Source organism: Candoia aspera, chromosome 2 (assembly GCF_035149785.1).
Source record: "Candoia aspera isolate rCanAsp1 chromosome 2, rCanAsp1.hap2, whole genome shotgun sequence".
Classification (NCBI taxonomy): Eukaryota; Metazoa; Chordata; class Lepidosauria; order Squamata; family Boidae; genus Candoia; species Candoia aspera.
This window is the reverse complement of record NC_086154.1, coordinates 29,403,622-29,422,176: the sequence shown is the minus strand read 5'-3', so window position 1 is coordinate 29,422,176 and position 18,555 is coordinate 29,403,622. Positions and strand designations below refer to the sequence as shown.

Below are 18,555 nucleotides of genomic sequence, written 5' to 3'. Positions count from 1 at the left end.
CAAAATATGTTAATACACATCAAACACTCAGAAAGGAAAGACCTCCTGGACATATGAGATAGGTCTTATCTATTCCCAGATGCTCTTTATGTTATTTATAATTCTGTTCTACAGTATTGGTTTTTTTTTCTGTTTTTAAAATATTGTTAGCCACCCAGAGTCATGTATTAAATTCAACAAATAAAGAAATACATATCCCAATTTACTTACTTAATTTAGCGGCAGTGGCGCCTTTGCCCCTAAATCTTCTTTGACCACCCCCAATTTTTTTGCCTTAAAAAGCTATCTCCTGCTTCAGGATTATGTGAGCCCCACCCTAAACTTCAAGATTGGTTATAGACCTTGCATTATATTATGTTAAAGGAAGAGCAATGAGAAAAGAAAGGTTGCAAACTCAGGTTCGCCTTCAAAAATATATCTGCTATTTTCTACCAGGGTTAACAAGCCCCACATGCTCCAGTCAGCCATACAGATGAGTAAGCAGGGAAGCAAAATTCATTTTGCAAACTTTAAGAAAAAAGACGTGAGTAGCACTAGTATGAATCCAGAATCATGAAGCCAAATCCCCAAAAGTAATGCAATATAGCATGGGACAGCCTGGAAAGTATGCAGATGCTTTCTACCCCTGGTGCAGGCAATTGCTCACATCTTGAAAGCCAATAAACATGGAACTAGTTCAAATGCTACATGACTGTATGTGATTGATGTACAAAACTTCTTAAATAACTATGGGTACATTTTCAGAGCACATCTTACAAAGTAGTCTGAAAAATGTTTTTGCTTGAAAAGAACTATATTAGGGATTTCAATAATCTGGCATTCCTATAAAGCGAACTATTTGTTGACTATTTAAAAAATGTATTTTTTTTCAAATTAATGTTATTGGATAATTTTTTTTTAACAAGAACTTACAATTAAACACAATTACAATACTAGTACTTATAGAGAGAAGAAAGGAAAGAAAGTGAAAAGAGAAAGAAAGAAGAAAGATTTTTTTATAAAATGATGTTTAGGTGGTATATAACCCCAGATAAATTATCCAAAATGTTCAAAAATACATCAAATATTTGCTGGAAATGCAAAAAGGAAATAGGAACTCTGTATCACATGTGGTGGACTTGTGTAAAAGCCAAGAAATTCTGGATATCTATATATAATATTATTTGTAAAATGTTGGCAGTAGATATTGTCAAAACACTGGAGTTATATTTATTGGGCCTTATGGACAAAGGATTAGAAAAAAAACATGGAAAACTCTTATTATATTTTATCACTGTGGCCCGAATCATCTATGCTTCAAAATGGAAAGAAGAATATGTTCCATCAGTTGAAGAATGGACAATCAAATCTTTGGACTTAGCACAGATGGCAAGAATTACCGATCAACTAAACGAAAAAAACATAGACAATTTTAAAAATGATTGGAAACCCTTTTTCAAATATATTGAATCGACGCAAAAGGTAGTAATGGATATATAAAATGTAAATATTAATTATATTAATTATATAATTTAAATAGAAATAGAGATGTTATATTATGGGCTTAAGAAAAGAAGATAATACATTAAGAGATAAAGACCCACGGTTTAGATAGTTGGAAATCCTGTTTTTCTTTTTTTCCCTAAAAAAATGTATTTGCATGTTTTATTGTCAGAATACAAATATATTTAACAATTAGAATAGGACTTTATAGATGTGTATTCGGATCAGATCAAAGACCATTGAGTTAATAATGCCTGGTGATCTCCTGCCATTTGGCAAGGAATATATCTGTATGATACACATATTTCCAAATGTGTAATTGCTATATTGCTTTCCAGCTACATTTTGGGTACGCTAGCAAAATTAATGTCTGAAATGGATTTGGAGATCTTAATAATCACGTAAAGATTCTATCAGTTGATAAGCAAAGCTGAATGGGAAAGTCAGAGTTGCAGCCTTTTTCATACCTGCATACACGGCACTCGAGAATGTGTATTCAGAGACTGGCATTCGTTTTCAGCCCTGTTGCTTTGCTCTTCAAATTTGTAAAAGCCCTGTGACCGTGAAAAAAGAGAAGAAATATAAGAAGAAAAGATCAGCATGGGATATAGTGCAATGCCAGGAGACAATATTTAAATAACCAAGAGGCCAACAGAACAAAAAGTCAGCCCAGTAGTAACAGAATAAGTAAATCAGATTTTAATAATGAAAACTAACGGATATGTAAGTACTGTAGTGGTTGGATTAAATAAATAGCTAATTAAGCATTTATGGCAGTCTAAATTACCTGCTGTACCCATTACAATTAAAAAAACTTTTGATTCCATAAACAAATTAATATAAAAAATCCTGTAAAGATCCATGCAATCTAGCCTTCTCAGTCCTTCCAGATGATTCTGGAAGGTCATTTGCTAGGATAGGAACCCAGGTAGTCCTCCCACTTTGTCCCCCAGTAGTTTTCAGTGGCATGGAGTTCCATACACTGACAGATCTGTTGTCTGTTCATAGTTTAATCCCTGTTAAAGCCAACTACGCTAGCAGCCAAGGCCACATCCTGTGGTGGAGAATTAAGCACATTTATTAGACTTCAAAGGTTACATCACATCATGTGTACTCATTCCTATAGCAGAGATTCCTGCAGCTAATGAGTATTCTTTTTTCATTTTTAACTCGTATTAGTGTTTCAATTCTCCTTATGCAAGAGGTTGTGCAAGTGTTTTCATAACACATTAGTACTATTTACATCAATTGTACTGACAGATGAAAGGTAACAGAACATTACCTTTGACTGTAGTCTTTCCATTAGTGTGACACTGTTTCACTGCATAGAACATGTAGTATGTTTTTTTTTTGCTCTGTCTTGAATCTACTAAGAAAGTTCAAATCCTCATTTCTATAAATCTATAAAGTCCTCCCCCTACTTTAGTGATATCTTTCTTCTAAATTTTTAAGACCCCAAATTCCATGGGGTGACAATGTGATGCCTGTAGGCACCAAAGTTCCTCCAGACTTCTCCCTTGATGCCTGCCCTACCAACTGTTTGAAAAGATTAATTTTAAAAAAGGAACTAGGAAGCTGACATGCCACAAAGTAAAGTCTTCAGCATCATAAATTTTTTTTTATGGTTAAAGACAAAATTAAAAGAAGACCACCATCATTTGGAGCATACAGGTAGTCCTTAGCCACTACAACTGGGACTCGCAACTCCATTGCTAAGCAACACAGTAGTTAAATGAGATATCACATGACTGCACCAGACTTAAGACCTCACTTCTGCCATAATCATTAAGCGAATCACCCAAGGTCATTACGAGAGACCATTACTACAATGTCACTGCTGGCTTCTCCACTGACTCTGCTTGTCAGAAACCAGCTGTGAAGAGCACAAATGGCGATCATGTGAGTGTGGGACACTGCAATGGTCATAAATGCTGGCCAGCTGTAAAGCACCCAAATCTCAATCACGTGACTGTGAGGACTCTGTGATTGTCATAAGTGCAAGGACTGGTCTTAAAGTTACTTTTTCAGTGCCATCATAACTTTGGTCACTTAACAGGGCAGTTGTTAAGCAAGGACTACCTGTATAATAAAATTGGGATGGGTCTGTATGTCAGCTGTGAGGGATGAAACATATTGTTTCAGAGACCTTGAACCATCCAAATAAAATAGAAGTTAAATAGTAATAAGACAGGGATACAGCCCTTGTGATGGAGGTAGGATCAGTACAGGCTCAAAGGAGAACATCCTGGGGTTAGTTCTCCTGCTCGTAAATAGGTGTTCTGTGACTGGCAAAGACAGAAGGTTTTTGAATGCACAAAATACATTAAAAAATATCAGTGTTGCCTGAGCTTCAAAAGTTTGCCTACCCGTGCTGAAGGCTTTCATGACAGGAAAATTTATCTAAGTTGGTTCCTTTGTTGTTTACTTATCAGTTCATTGATTATAACTTTGAAACACATAAACATCTATATTAAGGAATAAAATAGCTGCAAGAAGAAACAAAGCAACAATAAAAATTAGTGTGTGTGTGAGAGAGGGAGAGAGAGAAAGAGAGAGAGAGAGAGAATCAGTGTGGTGTGGTGGCTAAGGTGCTGGACTAGAACCAGTGAGACCCAGGTTTTAGTGCCCCATTTAGCAGAGAAAGTGGTTGAGTGATATTGGGTCAGTCATTCTCTGTAGCCCTTGACTGAGAAGTCAAAAAACATCTATCTACCAACCCTCACTGGATCAGTTTATGGTTTATAACCTTCAATGAAGAGGCTTTCATCCTGCAGTGGATCAATTTAGTCTGACAGTAACAACAGTGGTAAGTCTATATATTTTAAACACACACATACCAACCACCTTACACAAAGGGAAGCTCTCATTAATTTTCAGAAGGTCATCAATAAGAAACTTCTCTTTTCTGTATACCTTCTGATTCTACAATACATTTATTGAGATGGATTAATGAGATTGCACACAGTTTACCAAATGCAATCTTCAGCAGTATTTATTTCAAAAGCAACTTTAATACTAGATATTTTTACTCCTTTCTCATTTCCCCTGTTGATTTGACTTTTTGTCTTTTGCCATTGGCATATACCAAACTGATGGGGAAATATTTTCATTTCATCTTATTAATAAAAGCTACAATCATGCATTCTTAATACTATTCGATTTCCTGCTTTCTATTTTTCAAGCAGCTTGTGTGTCCGACTGCACTCTATAATACTGCAATTATGTGTAAACTGACGTAAACTGGAATCACCTGTGGCCCTCTGCATGTAGTTAAACAGGAATTTTCAGGAACCCCCGAGAGCGTGGGTCATGAGGATGGATAGAAATTTGCTCAACAGTTAATTGGTAGCGGTCAACTAGGAATGAGAGATTCACACTGATACCTCGACTAAGATCAGCCTAGTGTGCAACAGTTCTGAGAAGGAGTTGTATGGAAACCTGAAAAAACAGCCAACAGCATAATGCTTCATTTGCATGCATATATGTACGATCTAAGAGTGTCTATATTTCAAATATGCAGTGAGTTCTGATCGTCCATTGTGAAAAAGAATCAGTGCTAAAGAAAACCCACAGTCATGCACTTCGAAGCATATTTCTTAGGAAAAAGGCTGAAAGCATTTAAATCCTGTTTGAAGAAAGAGAGACATGGGGTAAAGAAAAAGAAATAATAATTCACATAATAGTAGTACCCAGTAGATGCATGAGACAGAGAAGAATGTACTTAATCGATTTCATAATTTAAATCGTTGCATGTTGTCCTTTATTTGGTCTGATTCTATGGCAATTTGTAGAAATAAGAATTGTAATGATTGCAGTAAGTTTTAATTGTACTAGTATTATTTTAATCATATTTACATACCATCCTGGAAAGCTGAAGCTCAGTTTTAAAATGCCCAAAGACTAGATTTTAAAAATGAATAAAAATACTTTGCACCATGGATATATGACAGGTACCATTGCTCATAATGAAGTTAGATAAATTCAAGGCATCTACTGGTGGCCAGTGGTTGCAAAACTTGACTGAAATTTTGTATTCCGTGGAAGTGCAGCCTTTACATCTAGATCCTGGGAGAATCTTGCATGAAACCTATTCATTTCTAGTTTCCCCAGAGAAAACGGGGGGGGGGGGGTACTGCTGGGAACAGGTTCTTGAACCATATCGACCAATATAACAACAGGTCTTGGTTATGTCCCATGTCAATGCCCTGGGTCGGCAGTTATCTCTACAATTGCTGTGTAGGAGGAAATACTATCTCAGAAAATTTTGGAAAGAAAAATAGCTCTGCATTATTATATTGCTTGCTACACTAATGCAGTTCAAATAACTCGACTAAAAAAAAGATTGTTCTGTTTTATGAAGTAGTGCATGCTTTTATTTCAGACCTATTAATATTTATAGTTTCTGTTTTTTCTTTTTAGGAAGGTTGGATGAGTAGCTCAAAGATCTGTTCCTGAGTAAATATAGGGGGCTATGAGGCCAATGAAGTATTTTCAGAACCTGAGGGAAAACAGGCAGCATAAGAAACATGGTTTTTAAAGCATCAAAGGCCAAAGGCAAGATTGGGTCTTACCTCTTTTTCACAGTTGGAGTTCAAGGTAAGCATGGCCATTGGGCTGTTGGGTGCACTGCTTCCAGTGCCTGGTGGCATAACGTGGTCGCTGGGCTGGTTTGGACAGGGTAAGCTTAGGGCCTGGTTGTTGTGCTTGTTTGCTAATGTAGTCGAGAGGTATTGTTTGACTTGTTGCCGTTGAGCTTGTTGGATGTGGTACTTAGTGGGGTTTTCCAGGTGAGTCTGCACCTGTGGACACAGAAGGAAAAGGCACAACCTCTCATCAGTGTTTGTGAATCAGAACTGCTGTGAATCCATAGAGATTTACCCATCGGTTATCTAACATTGATTTCTTTTCACAAGAAAAACTAAAGCTATGCATAAAAGTAAAATTCACTGGGAACAGGTGTATATTAATGTAAATGCATTATTTACAAGAGAGAGAGATTATTATATTATTATTATTATTATCATTATTATTTAACAGACAGAACCCTGAAGACCAATACTTTCAAAATATCAGTAACTTATAAAGCTTAAATAATAGGCAAATAACAGAAACAAAGTATAAAATATACATTTTCTCAATAAAATCTGTTGGTATTACATACACTTGACAAAACATGTGCAAATTATAGATGCATTCTGAATTCGTTGGAGTCCATTGGGCAGCTATAACCAATTGAAATAAATAATTAATTAATAAAGATAGAAATAGAGAATGATATTGTTGATTTTTTCCTCCCTTAAATGTCTTTGCTATTGTTGTAAAAAAAGAAAAAGCAATCTCAAAATTTATACCATTATAGATGCAGTGCTTAAGCATTTACTTTATGTATTTCATCACTTTGAAATAGGTTTTCTTTCACCCAGTTGCTTTTGTTGGCATCCAGCTATGTTATCAAGAAAACATGGTGCTATATTAAAAAACAGTGTTTTCTATTTCTATACAAATAGTTATTCATTCTGTAACCACATTTATTATATTTATTAAGGAAAACAAACACTTGTAATTCTTTCTAAATTCCATTGTATTATACGTATGCAAAACTACATGCAAGCATATACCATCAGTCCCACTGAAATAAATGGATTTAGGTATTTGTAAGTGGGAAACAGTTTCCAATACAGGGGAAGGAAGGAAGGAAGGAAGGAAGGAAGGAAGGAAGGAAGGAAGGAAGGAAGGAAGGAAGGAAGGAAGGAAGGAAGGAAGGAAGGAAGGAAGGAAGGAAGGAATAAACTCACCTGATAATGATTATACTCAAGCATTTCCAGCATGTCATTTATATATTCCTAGGAATATCTGGCAACTAGTCGGACAATTTTCATTTTATTTTCTGCTCTACCAGTTCAAAAGCTCAAAGACCACAGAACCATAAACAAGTTCTCCCCAAAATGGCACAAGTAACTTGGACATTACATCTCAGACTTCTAATAACTATAAACTAATTTGTTATGCATATAAAAAAAATCTGTTTGCACAGGAAACCTTTTTGTATTTGTGTGTGTGTGTCTGTGTTTGAGAAGCTATGTAAGTTTAGTTTAGAAATTTTGGCATTATTTTTTTTCCACAGCTTTGACGTCATACGTTTTTTCACAAACATAAAAGGGCCTTTTAAAGTGATGGGTTATCAAAGTCAAATTGATTGCTTCAGGCCAAATCATCATTCAGCTTTCGTTCCAGTCATACTAGCAAACAATGGCATTTTTCTTTAACAGTGTGATTACTTGTTTTAGGTCCACAGTTAAGATGACACTGCAGAAAAACCACCAGGCCAATTTATTCGCCTTGCTCTCTACTGCTAGGGGAATACTGAAATCTCCTGATGAGAGGGTGCTGGCAGTCTCTGCACCTCCATGTTCTCACAATGACTTGCCGTGTTCAAAACATGGCTGTGCTATGCATCTTACCATGCACCACTCTATCTTAACATTAAGGCTGACATCATAATTGTAGGACACTATTGGCTTCATGCATGTTTTGTACAATTGAAGGGCTGTTTCACACAACACACTAAAATCTCTGTTTGAGTTAACAGACCTCAATCATATGAGATGTGACCTAACACATGAACCGTAACAGCTCAATGTGACATTCTTGTACTCTAAGCCACTGACTGGGTTCCTAAAACCACTGACTACTTAATTCTATGTTAGCATAGTCTAGTGAATTCTGTAAACTCAGCTCATATGCCCCACACAGTGTATATATCTTCTGCCTTCCTTACAGACTTGGAAACAAATCCTCAAAGATTCTTTAGACACACCCAATCCAATTTTAATTTTATTTATTTATTTATCAAATTTGTCACTGCCCATCTCCTCCCACCGGAGGGACTCTTTACACCAAAGCCTAGAAATTTGGAGTCCCAAGATAACTGCAATAGCCTCATATTAGGATTGGGAAGCTGCTAAATAGAAGGACATAAATCAAATGCAGTCATACCACATCAGTCAATACACATTGACTGTGATGAAGGGAAATTTCCCATGTGACCATGGGAAATTTGACTATGCTTACTATGTGGTACAGGAATTGAGGTTTAACATGTCTAAAGAATGTCAAGTTGGGGGAAGCCGACAGAAGACAATCTGCCCCTAATCTGGTCCTTCAGGTCTCCTAACAGTGCACCCATTACCACTCTAACTGGGTCCATCTACCTTGCTGTAGGTCATCCTCTTCTTTCCTTTCCTAGTGTTAGACCTTCTCCAGGGAGCTGGGTTTTCACATAATGTGTCTGAATAACCTTTTAGATATCAGGTTAATTGAATGAACCTTTTTAATACAATCAATTAACTCTGTACTTTAGGTCTCATTTTAATAATTCTTAATTAAAACAAGTAGAGTACCTTTTTAATGAAAATATCAAATGAATTAAATCTCGGAGACTCTTGAACATGCTTGGACACTGTTTTGCATGTTTTTGATAAAAATATAATAATAATAGGCATCATAAAATCGTTAACTTCCACACAAATGGAAGGATATTACAGTATCTACAAATGCAGTGCCTATAAAGCAATCCTATAAGGACTTAGGAATGTCTAAATTAAGTTAATTCTCAGGGGAAAAATTAGAAACAAATATATTTTGGCATGCCTGAGTAGACTCCTGTTGCAGAAATACACATCATATACTTTGCTGGCTCCATTTCCTTTCCAAAATTGTACAAATCCACCCAAAGTTTGAATGATAGTGTGCTTATAAGGTTGGAATGCATCATTTGCTTTGATACTAGCATCTGAATTCATCTATTTATATTTATATTGCCCAACTTTGAAAAATATTTCAGTATTAGTAAGAAATGCAATGTACTAGAAAAAGTCCATTCATATTGTTCCCAAGTTCAGAAAGGATATCTGTATTTAATTCAAAGCAAATTAATTTACTACATGTATAATTCTAAATTGCTTTCTGGTACTAGAAACCCAACCCTATTTAAAAATAAACCTATAACTTTCAATTAGCATGTGACCCTCCGTTTTCACTTAGTATAAAATCATAAATGATCCCATTTAGAAAAATGAACATAAACTTTAAATACATTAAACTAAAAAAATCCTGTAAAGAAAAATGTCACTTTTAAATCCCAGCCAAGTTTGTTCATATGTCATTCAGCTAACAGCAGCGAACAAAAAAAACAATAGACAACTATTGTTCAAGGGGGAGGAAGTTTATAAAAATGAACTTTTGTTCATATAATGTTGCCTTAGGGACCGAGGTTTATAATCATAAAAATTAGCCTTTACTCTTATTTCAATGAAGCTTTTGTTTTAATATGTCATGGGATGAAAAATTAAAAGGTTTTTAAAAGATGATTTTAACAATCAGTGATGCCAGAATACAAACTGTACCAACCCACATCAACTGGAAAGTGTTTCATGGGCTACCTTGGGCTTTTAAGGTTAGGCCTGTTTCATTGAAGAAAAAAAACCCAGTTTAATCATTGAGAGGAAAATCCATCTGGAAACATGGTTTTAGAACCAGATTATAACCACATTAAAGACTGGTACTTGGAAATCAACATAAATTCACATTATTTTACAAAATTCATGTGATTTTTGGCATTCTATTTGCTTCCAAAGTAGTTCAGGGTTCCTTCTTGCCTTAAACTTTAAAGCTCTATATCAAGGTGGGCAACCTGTGGCTCTCTAGATATTGCTGAAGCGTGATAGCGTATATACCTAACAGCAAGAAGAGTTCTTCCTAAATAACTATCTATCAATATGGAGAGAGGTGATCTTATATTCATTGATAAGAATATAATAAGCTATTGAAAACAAAATAATTGGCAGACCTTACTCTCATAAAGCTTGGATGTCTTTCAAAAATAGTTGCTGCCTGGGAAGAGCTGCTTGCCTGGTGAACTTAACCCTTTGTGTTATGTCTAAACAGGGCTTCTCTCTCTTTTCTTCCTAGTCTGTTGCCTTCTTCCTTTACCTCCCCACCATCTAGTTTTGCTCCTTCCTTTGTCTTTCCTTTGCAGCTGCCTACTTTTTCCCCCTCCTTCTCCTACTGTTTCTGCTAGAAGAACAAAAAGAATTGTTTGGAGGTGTGCATGCTTTTATGAACAAGGTCACAGTGTTTTTTGGGCTAAAATATTGAAGTATTTTTTTCTGGGAGTTTCTTAGTAGTAATTTGTATATTAATTCATTGCATTGTCCTGGCCCTGTGCATTTTTTTGCAGCATGGCTTCTGGTGGCTATACATCCACATCAACATATACAAGTCTGCCACCTGTGTATTATGGGGAATGTTTAGGATTGGTTTCAGCCAGTGATGACTTTCAGCTGCTGGTTATACTATGAGTAAATTGGACATATCTAGTGGCAGAGAGGTTATATCACTACATCTAGCAAAGTTGTTTGTAAATAATGTTGTAATTAGTTGCTCAGATAAAGCTGAGCTCGCTTAGAGCTTCTCTACTAAATTTGCAGTAAGATTTGGCCATACAAAATCAATTGAGAGTAAAAATGGTACATTTTGCAGCATCACATAATAACAAATGCTAACTTGAGATACTGACTTGGAACAGGTAGATGTCCAAAGCCAAAATTGTTGTAGCACATTTAAATATTATAAGACACTATTATATTTTTAAAACAGATTTCTTTTGCTTGCCAGCTCTGGCCACAACACAAGAGAGCACTTGTTTTACAAGTATGACCATTTTTTTCATGCTACATGCTTTTGCAGTAATGTTAAGTTGCCACAGGGATAATTTGGAAAAGAATGAAAGATTCTGTTAATTCAAAAGTATTTTGTGCCACTTAAATGCCTTATAGCTATTAGGCATCACAGTTAACGATAAAAATAAAGCAAGCCAAAGTCAATTGTTCCTTGTCTACAGCACGTAACAGCCTTTTATGTTATCATATAAAATAATTTAAAAACTTTGTTTTATCATGTTATTAACATTTTATTGGACAATACCTTTTCTCAAAAAAAAAAGCACTTCAAGAATCATATGGTAATGTAAGTGGCTATTCTGCTGAATAGCTTGGTTTTATTTCTCTGCTTAAATGATCTGTGCTGTTATTTATGTGCATATTGGACTCACCAAATTATAATAAAATAGCTTTTGATACATCACTGAATGAGATGATCAAGCACTAAATATAGGATTATCCCAGTCACCTTCATGGAAATCCTTCTCATCTACCTTATTTGCTACATTATACAATTGTTTCAGAAGTCATGGCAGCGTGGGCATAAATTATACTTGAATGCTAATAGCACAGCCCACTGCCCAGAGTGCTTTAGGACTTTATCAAAATTCCTTGCACTGCCATGACTTGATGAAAATTATACAAGAAAATCACTAAAGGGGTTTTTCACTGCTAGTACAACACTACTGGATAAACCAGATGCCATAATTGGTGATGTTAGTAAAAACATCCCCATTTAGGTCAATGGGAAGCTACCATATTCACTTCTTCCCATTGCACTATAACCCAGCATCTGATTCAGGATCATTCTGTACTTGGCCATAGGTGGGATAGGGATAGGGATAGGGATACATATATCATCAGAGCTCTCTGTCCAGAAGAGTGCAGTGCTAGGAACTAGGAATTTTTTAGATACAGATACAGATATATAGATAAAAAATTTAAAAAATTCCCTTCTCACCCCTATGGGTGGTACGTGTGTCTCCTCAACCTCGGGTCCTTTACCAGAGAACTGGGAGTTTGAGGGTTCTGTGCAGTATCTTAGCTGTTCCTAGCACTGCACTCTTCTGGAAGAGAGCTCTGATGTTGCTCCTGGGATCTGTAGGAGCCACTCCCCCAGCTTGGGGGTCACAGCCCCGAGTGCCCCTACCACCACTGGGACCACTTTGGCCTTCACTTTCCACATCCTCTCTAGTTCCTCCTTCAGGCCCCTGTACTTCTCCAGCTTCCCATACTCCTTCTTCCTGATGTTGCTGTCAGTTGGCACCACTATGTCTATCACCACCGCTGTCTTCTGGTCCTTGTCTACTACCACCATGTCTACGTGATTAGCCAGTACCTGCCTGTCTGACTGGATCTGGAAGTCCCACAGGAGCTTAGCCCATAGGGAGGGAGGGAAGGGGAGGGGGAGGGGGAGGGGGAGGGGAGGGGAGGGAGGGAGGGAGGGAGGGAGGGAGGGAGGGAGGGAGAGAGAGAGAGAGAGAGAGAGAGAGAGAGAGAGAGAGCGAGAGAGAGAGATGCTAGGGATTCCTATGATATTGTTTCAAATTGTTCCACAGTACAAAGTACCTCAAAGATGATATACAGTACTATGGTGGAACATAGTTTCTGGAAGCCAACTGATTGAAGAGAATGATTCCCTGTTTCTGATTTTAGAAAGCACATCCTGACCCAAATTTAGCTTTTAAAAAATGCTGGGAGTTCCTGCTCATGTTGTTTTATATGCCCATCATTATTTTAATGTTTTACAATGTAGCTAGTGTTTTACTGCTTTTGCTACTTGTACACTATCTTGGACAACACGCCTAAAAGAGACGTTATTTTCATCACAGGAGACTGGAATGCTAAGGTGGGCAGTCAAATGACACCTAGAATTACAGGTAAGCATGGCCTGGGAGAACAAAACGAAGCAGGACATAGGCTGATAGAATTTTGCCAAGACAACTCACTCTGCATAACAAACACACTCTTCCAACAACCTAAGAGACAGCTTTATACATGGACTTCACCAGATGGACAACACCGAAATCAGATTGACTACATCCTTTGCAGCCAAAGGTGACGGACATCTGTACAGTCGGTAAAAACAAGACCTAGAGCTGACTGTAGTTCAGATCACAAACTTCTTCTTGCACAATTTAGGATCAGACTAAAGAGATTAGGGAAGACCCATAGATCAGCTAGATATGAGCTCACTAATATTCCTAAGGAATATGCAGTGGAGGTGAAGAATAGATTTAAGGGACTGGACTTAGTAGATACGGTCCCAGAAGAACTCTGGACAGAAGTTCGCAACATTGTTCAGGAGGCGGCAACAAAATACATCCCAAAGAAAGAGAAAACCAAGAAGGCAAAATGGCTGCCTGCTGAGACACTAGAAGTAGCCCAAGAAAGAAGGAAAGCAAAAGGCAACAGTGATAGGGGGAGATATGCCCAATGAAATGCAAAATTCCAGAGGTTAGCCAGAAGAGATAAGGAATTATTTTTAAACAAGCAATGCGTGGAAGTGGAAGAAGACAATAGAATAGGAAGGACAAGAGACCTCTTCCAGAAAATTAGAAACATCGGAGGTAAATTCCAGGCAAAAATGGGTATGATCAAAAACAAAGATGGCAAGGACCTAACAGAAGAAGAAGAGATCAAGAAAAGGTGGCAAGAATATACAGAAGACCTGTATAGGAAGGATAACAATATTGGGGATAGCTTTGATGGTGTGGTCAGTGAGCTAGAGCCAGACATCCTGAAGAGTGAGGTTGAATGGGCCTTAAGAAGCATTGCTAACAACAAGGCAGCAGGAGACGACGGCATCCCAGCTGAACTGTTCAAAATCTTGCGAGATGATGCTGTCAAGGTAATGCATGCTATATGCCAGCAAATTTGGAAAACACAAGAATGGCCATCAGACTGGAAAAAAATCAACTTATATCCCCATACCAAAAAAAGGGAAACACTAAAGAATGTTCAAACTATCGAACAGTGGCACTCATTTCACATGCCAGTAAGGTAATGCTCAAGATCCTGCAAGGTAGACTTCAGCAATTCATGGAGTGAGAATTGCCAGATGTACAAGCCGGGTTTAGAAAAGGCAGAGGAACTAGGGACCAAATTGCCAATATCCGATGGATAATGGAAAAAGCCAGGGAGTTTCAGAAAAACATCTATTTCTGTTTTATTGACTATTCTAAAGCCTTTGACTGTGTGAACCATAACAAATTGTGGCAAGTTCTTAGTGGTATGGGGATACCAAGTCATCTTGTATGCCTCCTGAAGAATCTGTATAACGACCAAGTAGCAACAGTAAGAACAGACCACGGAACAACGGACTGGTTTAAGATTGGGAAAGGAGTACGGCAGGGCTGTATACTCTCACCCTACCTATTCAACTTGTATGCAGAACACATCATGCGACATGCTGGGCTTGAGGAATCCAAGGCTGGAGTTAAAATTGCTGGAAGAAACATTAACAATCTCAGATATGCAGATGATACCACTTTGATGGCTGAAAGCAAAGAGGAACTGAGGAGCCTTATGATGAAGGTGAAAGAAGAAAGTGCAAAAGCTGGCTTGCAGCTAAACCTCAAAAAAACCAAGACTATGGCAACCAGCTTGATTGATAACTGGCAAATAGAGGGGGAAAATGTAGAAGCAGTGAAAGACTTTGTATTTCTAGGTGTGAAGATTACTGCAGATGCTGACTGCAGTCAGGAAATCATAAGGCGCTTAATCCTTGGGAGAAGAGCAATGACAAATCTCGATAAAATAGTTAAGAGCAGAGACATCACACTGACAAGAAAGGTCCGCATAGTTGAAGCAATGGTGTTCCCCGTAGTAACATATGGCTGCGAGAGCTGGACCATAAGGAAGGCTGAGAGAAGGAAGATCGATGCTTTGGAACTGTGGTGTTGGAGGAAAATTCTGAGAGTGCCTTGGACTGCAAGAAGATCAAACCAGTCCATCCTCCAGGAAATAAAGCCAGACTGCTCACTTGAGGGAATGATATTCAAGGCAAAACTGAAATACTTTGGCCACATAATGAGAAGACAGGACACCCTGGAGAAGATGCTGATGCTAGGGAGAGTGGAAGGCAAAAGGAAGAGGGGCCGACCAAGGGCAAGATGGATAGATGATATTCTAGAGGTGATGGATTCGTCCCTGGGGGAGCTGGGGGTGTTGATGACCGATAGGAAGCTCTGGCGTCGGCTGGTCCATGGAGTCACGAAGAGTCGGAAGCGGCTAAACGAATAAACAACAACACTATCTTGGTATTTTTTAGAAAAACAGTATAGAAGAACTCCAAACATTCTTTTAAAATGTCAGTGTTATGCAGGATTCTCTTATTCAACAGAAACCACATGAACTAATGCCTGAAGTTCAAGAAAGGACTTCCGCTTTCTCATTTTTTTCAAGTGTTCCTTTGATCATAGAAGATACTACATTAATTTTAATGAAGGTGTTGCTACTAATCCTTCTCGTGAAATATAGGGAACATATTGATATCTTGGAAAGGCTACAAAGATGGTGCAATCTAATCTCTAGTCTTCTACCTAAGGAGAATTCAGCTATTCAGGGATCAAACAACAGCAATACTATAATAAAGTATTTGTAGTATCTGTCTTCTAGTCACCAAGACCTCAAAGCCATATACAATTGAAAACAACAGATACAACAGAAAACAAAGATACAACAGAAACAAAGCAAAAACAACAATCTTCAGATACAGGTAGTCCTCACTTAATGACCACAATGGGGACTGGAATTTCAGTTGCTAAGCAAAGTGGTCATTAGGCAAATCTGACTGGATTTTACCACCTTTTTTGTGGTTAAGCAAATCACTGCAGTTGTTAAGCAAACCCATGGTCATTAAGTGAATCACACAGCTCCCCATTGATTTTGCTTGCCAGAAGCTGGGAAGGTTGAAAATGGTGATTACACGTCTGTGGGATGCTGCAATGGTTGTAAATGTGAACGGTTGCCAAGCGCCCAAAGTGTGATCCCATGACTGCAGGGACGCTCTGACAGTCATAAGTGTGAGGACTGATCCTAAGTAGGATTTTCCAGCACCATCATAAGTCTGAATCATTGCTAATGAATGGACTACCTGTATTACAATAATGTACAGCCTTTTTTGGTTATATGATAGCATTGTGAAGACCAATAACATTGAGAAAAATACTTCTTGCAGTCACTCTGAGTATCCAAGTATGTTGTAAGCAAAACGTTTGTCCAAATTGAGATGGTAGCAGTTGTGGTGACTGAATTGTGAGGCGAAATAACATCCCCTCCTATTCAGTTCAGCTCTTCTGAAAAACCATTCAAGTCTATTAACACCCCAATAGTCAACACCATATAAAGTCTCATAAAATGGATAAATAATCTGCCTATATTGTTATTCTTCCATTACTATTTCCTCTGAATCATGCATGAGGTTGAAAGAACTCTTATCCTAAGAGATGACCTCTTACACACAAAGAAATAAAATAACCATTTCATTGAAATAAGTGGGGCAATTTTCATGGTCCTCAGAATGATTTCTATGTACACCCAGACAGTCGATTCCACAAATCAAGATTTTAAACAAAATATAGGTTCAGTGACTATCTCCCAAGTCTTCTCTACTAGAAAAGTTATAGTATAATCATCTTTGCATAAACTGAGGTACTACTCAAGGAAGATTGAGGAAATGTTTTAAGGGAGAAGATCCTATTAATCCAATAGGAAGAAAACTATGCTTCATTTTCAATCAGTTTCAGCTAAGAAATAGGCTGCTTAAACTTGGAGCAGGAGGGCAACTGGTGCCTTCTGGCCTTCTGGAGAACTCCCACAATTCCTTCCCATTGGCTGTGCTGGGTACTGCTGATAGGTGAAGTTGAAAGACAGTGTGGGTGTGGTGGGTGTGGAAGGACAGGTTTATATATTTCTTATACTAGCTCTGTGCAAGCTGGTCCCCCCAGATGTTTCACTTCAGCTCCTATAATTCATTGTCAGCACTGGCTTCGTTGTGTAGAAATTATGCAAATTAGTGTAATACATCTGAAGGGCACTAGACTAAGAAAGGCACATGTACCTACTTGAATCATAAGGTCAATGTAAAAGGCCTTGATTACAAAAATACTGTAGGTTGGAATAGAATTGCATATAGACCCATCTTGTCTTTCAGAAGGTTCCTGAATTTTTTTTAAAGTCCTAGTGATTTTATGGCACAGTGTATGTACATGGAGCTATAATTTTAATGTTGCTTAATCTTATATGCTATTTTATTGCTTTAATGCCTTGCAATCTTAATATAATGTTCCTTCGCAAATTAGCTTGTGAGTGTGAACCGTTGAAAGGGCTGGATGAAAGTCTAATTAATAAACAGATTTTTGACTCCTTAGTTTGACTTTCTTGTACAAGAAAATGGCATTCAGTGGAGTTAACTTGAAAGAACCTCTTATACAGAAGGAAATCCTCATCACTTATCTGCTTGAGCCCTTCCTGAATATAAAGCATGTTAGATGCCTTCTGTTATGAATCACAAAATAAGACAGGTGGGGATATTTCTTTAAATGCAATCCAAAACATTTCCATCGTTTAATTTTAAGTCATGCATTTAATACTAACATACCACAATCTCTAATTTGGGGAATTATTACTTCATGCATGAATGGGCACTCTCTCATTAAAAATAGTGTTAGCTTCGAATAGGATTAATTAATTCAAATTGAAGCTAGTGAAACAGAAGAAAATAGAACTGCAGGAACTATTAAAACGTGGAGCGGGGAGAGAGAGGTAGAAGGAACTGTGCATAGTTGTAGTCATGTACAGTTCTACTAGAGGGGGGAAGTCTGGCGAATTGGCTGTGTTCAAGGTGTTACAAAATCCTCTCATTGACTTCCTTACGAAATAAAAATAAATAAATAAATAAAAATAAAAAGCGGCTTGTTTGCAAGATTCTTTTCTGCATGTGACACTGAATGAGAATGTGCTGCTCTTGGCATTTCACTGTTAGAAGCTAAGAGGACTGCTTTCCCTCTTTCTTCAGGGCTGCCGATGGGATGGAGTCTTTCAGGGAACCCAAAGGCAGTTTGAGGTACATCATGAAGACCTCCAACACCGAGTGGTTGTCTTCTGTGCTCCTGCCTCTACTGTTTTTTGCAGTCACCTCACTAATAATAGAACCAACTTTTTTGAGATACACATGGTTGGACATACCCTCCTGGAACATTTATTGAACCAACAAAACATGCTGGATTCAAGATAGCATTGAATAAATATTTAAAGAATGCCATATTTCATTTTGTTCCTTGAGTTGCCTTCTCCTTGTAACTTGTTCACTTTGCAGAGCTCCTACAGTATGAGGACATGTCCTTGTGTC

The 18,555-nt window shown here is 37.6% G+C and overlaps 1 protein-coding gene across 12 annotated transcripts in view; it reads right to left on the bottom strand.

The window, feature by feature from the left end:
- The window catches only part of MITF (melanocyte inducing transcription factor), a 151,977-nt gene that overhangs the window by 12,349 nt on the left and 121,073 nt on the right, over positions 1-18,555 (bottom strand). For all 12 annotated transcript variants that reach the window (XM_063291569.1, XM_063291572.1, XM_063291577.1 and 9 more), the window contains 2 exons: positions 6,054-6,281; positions 1,950-2,036 (listed from right to left, as the gene is read on the bottom strand). In XM_063291569.1, the coding sequence (XP_063147639.1) occupies positions 1,950-2,036; positions 6,054-6,281 (315 nt within the window). The remainder of the gene's footprint in view (positions 1-1,949; positions 2,037-6,053; positions 6,282-18,555) is intronic.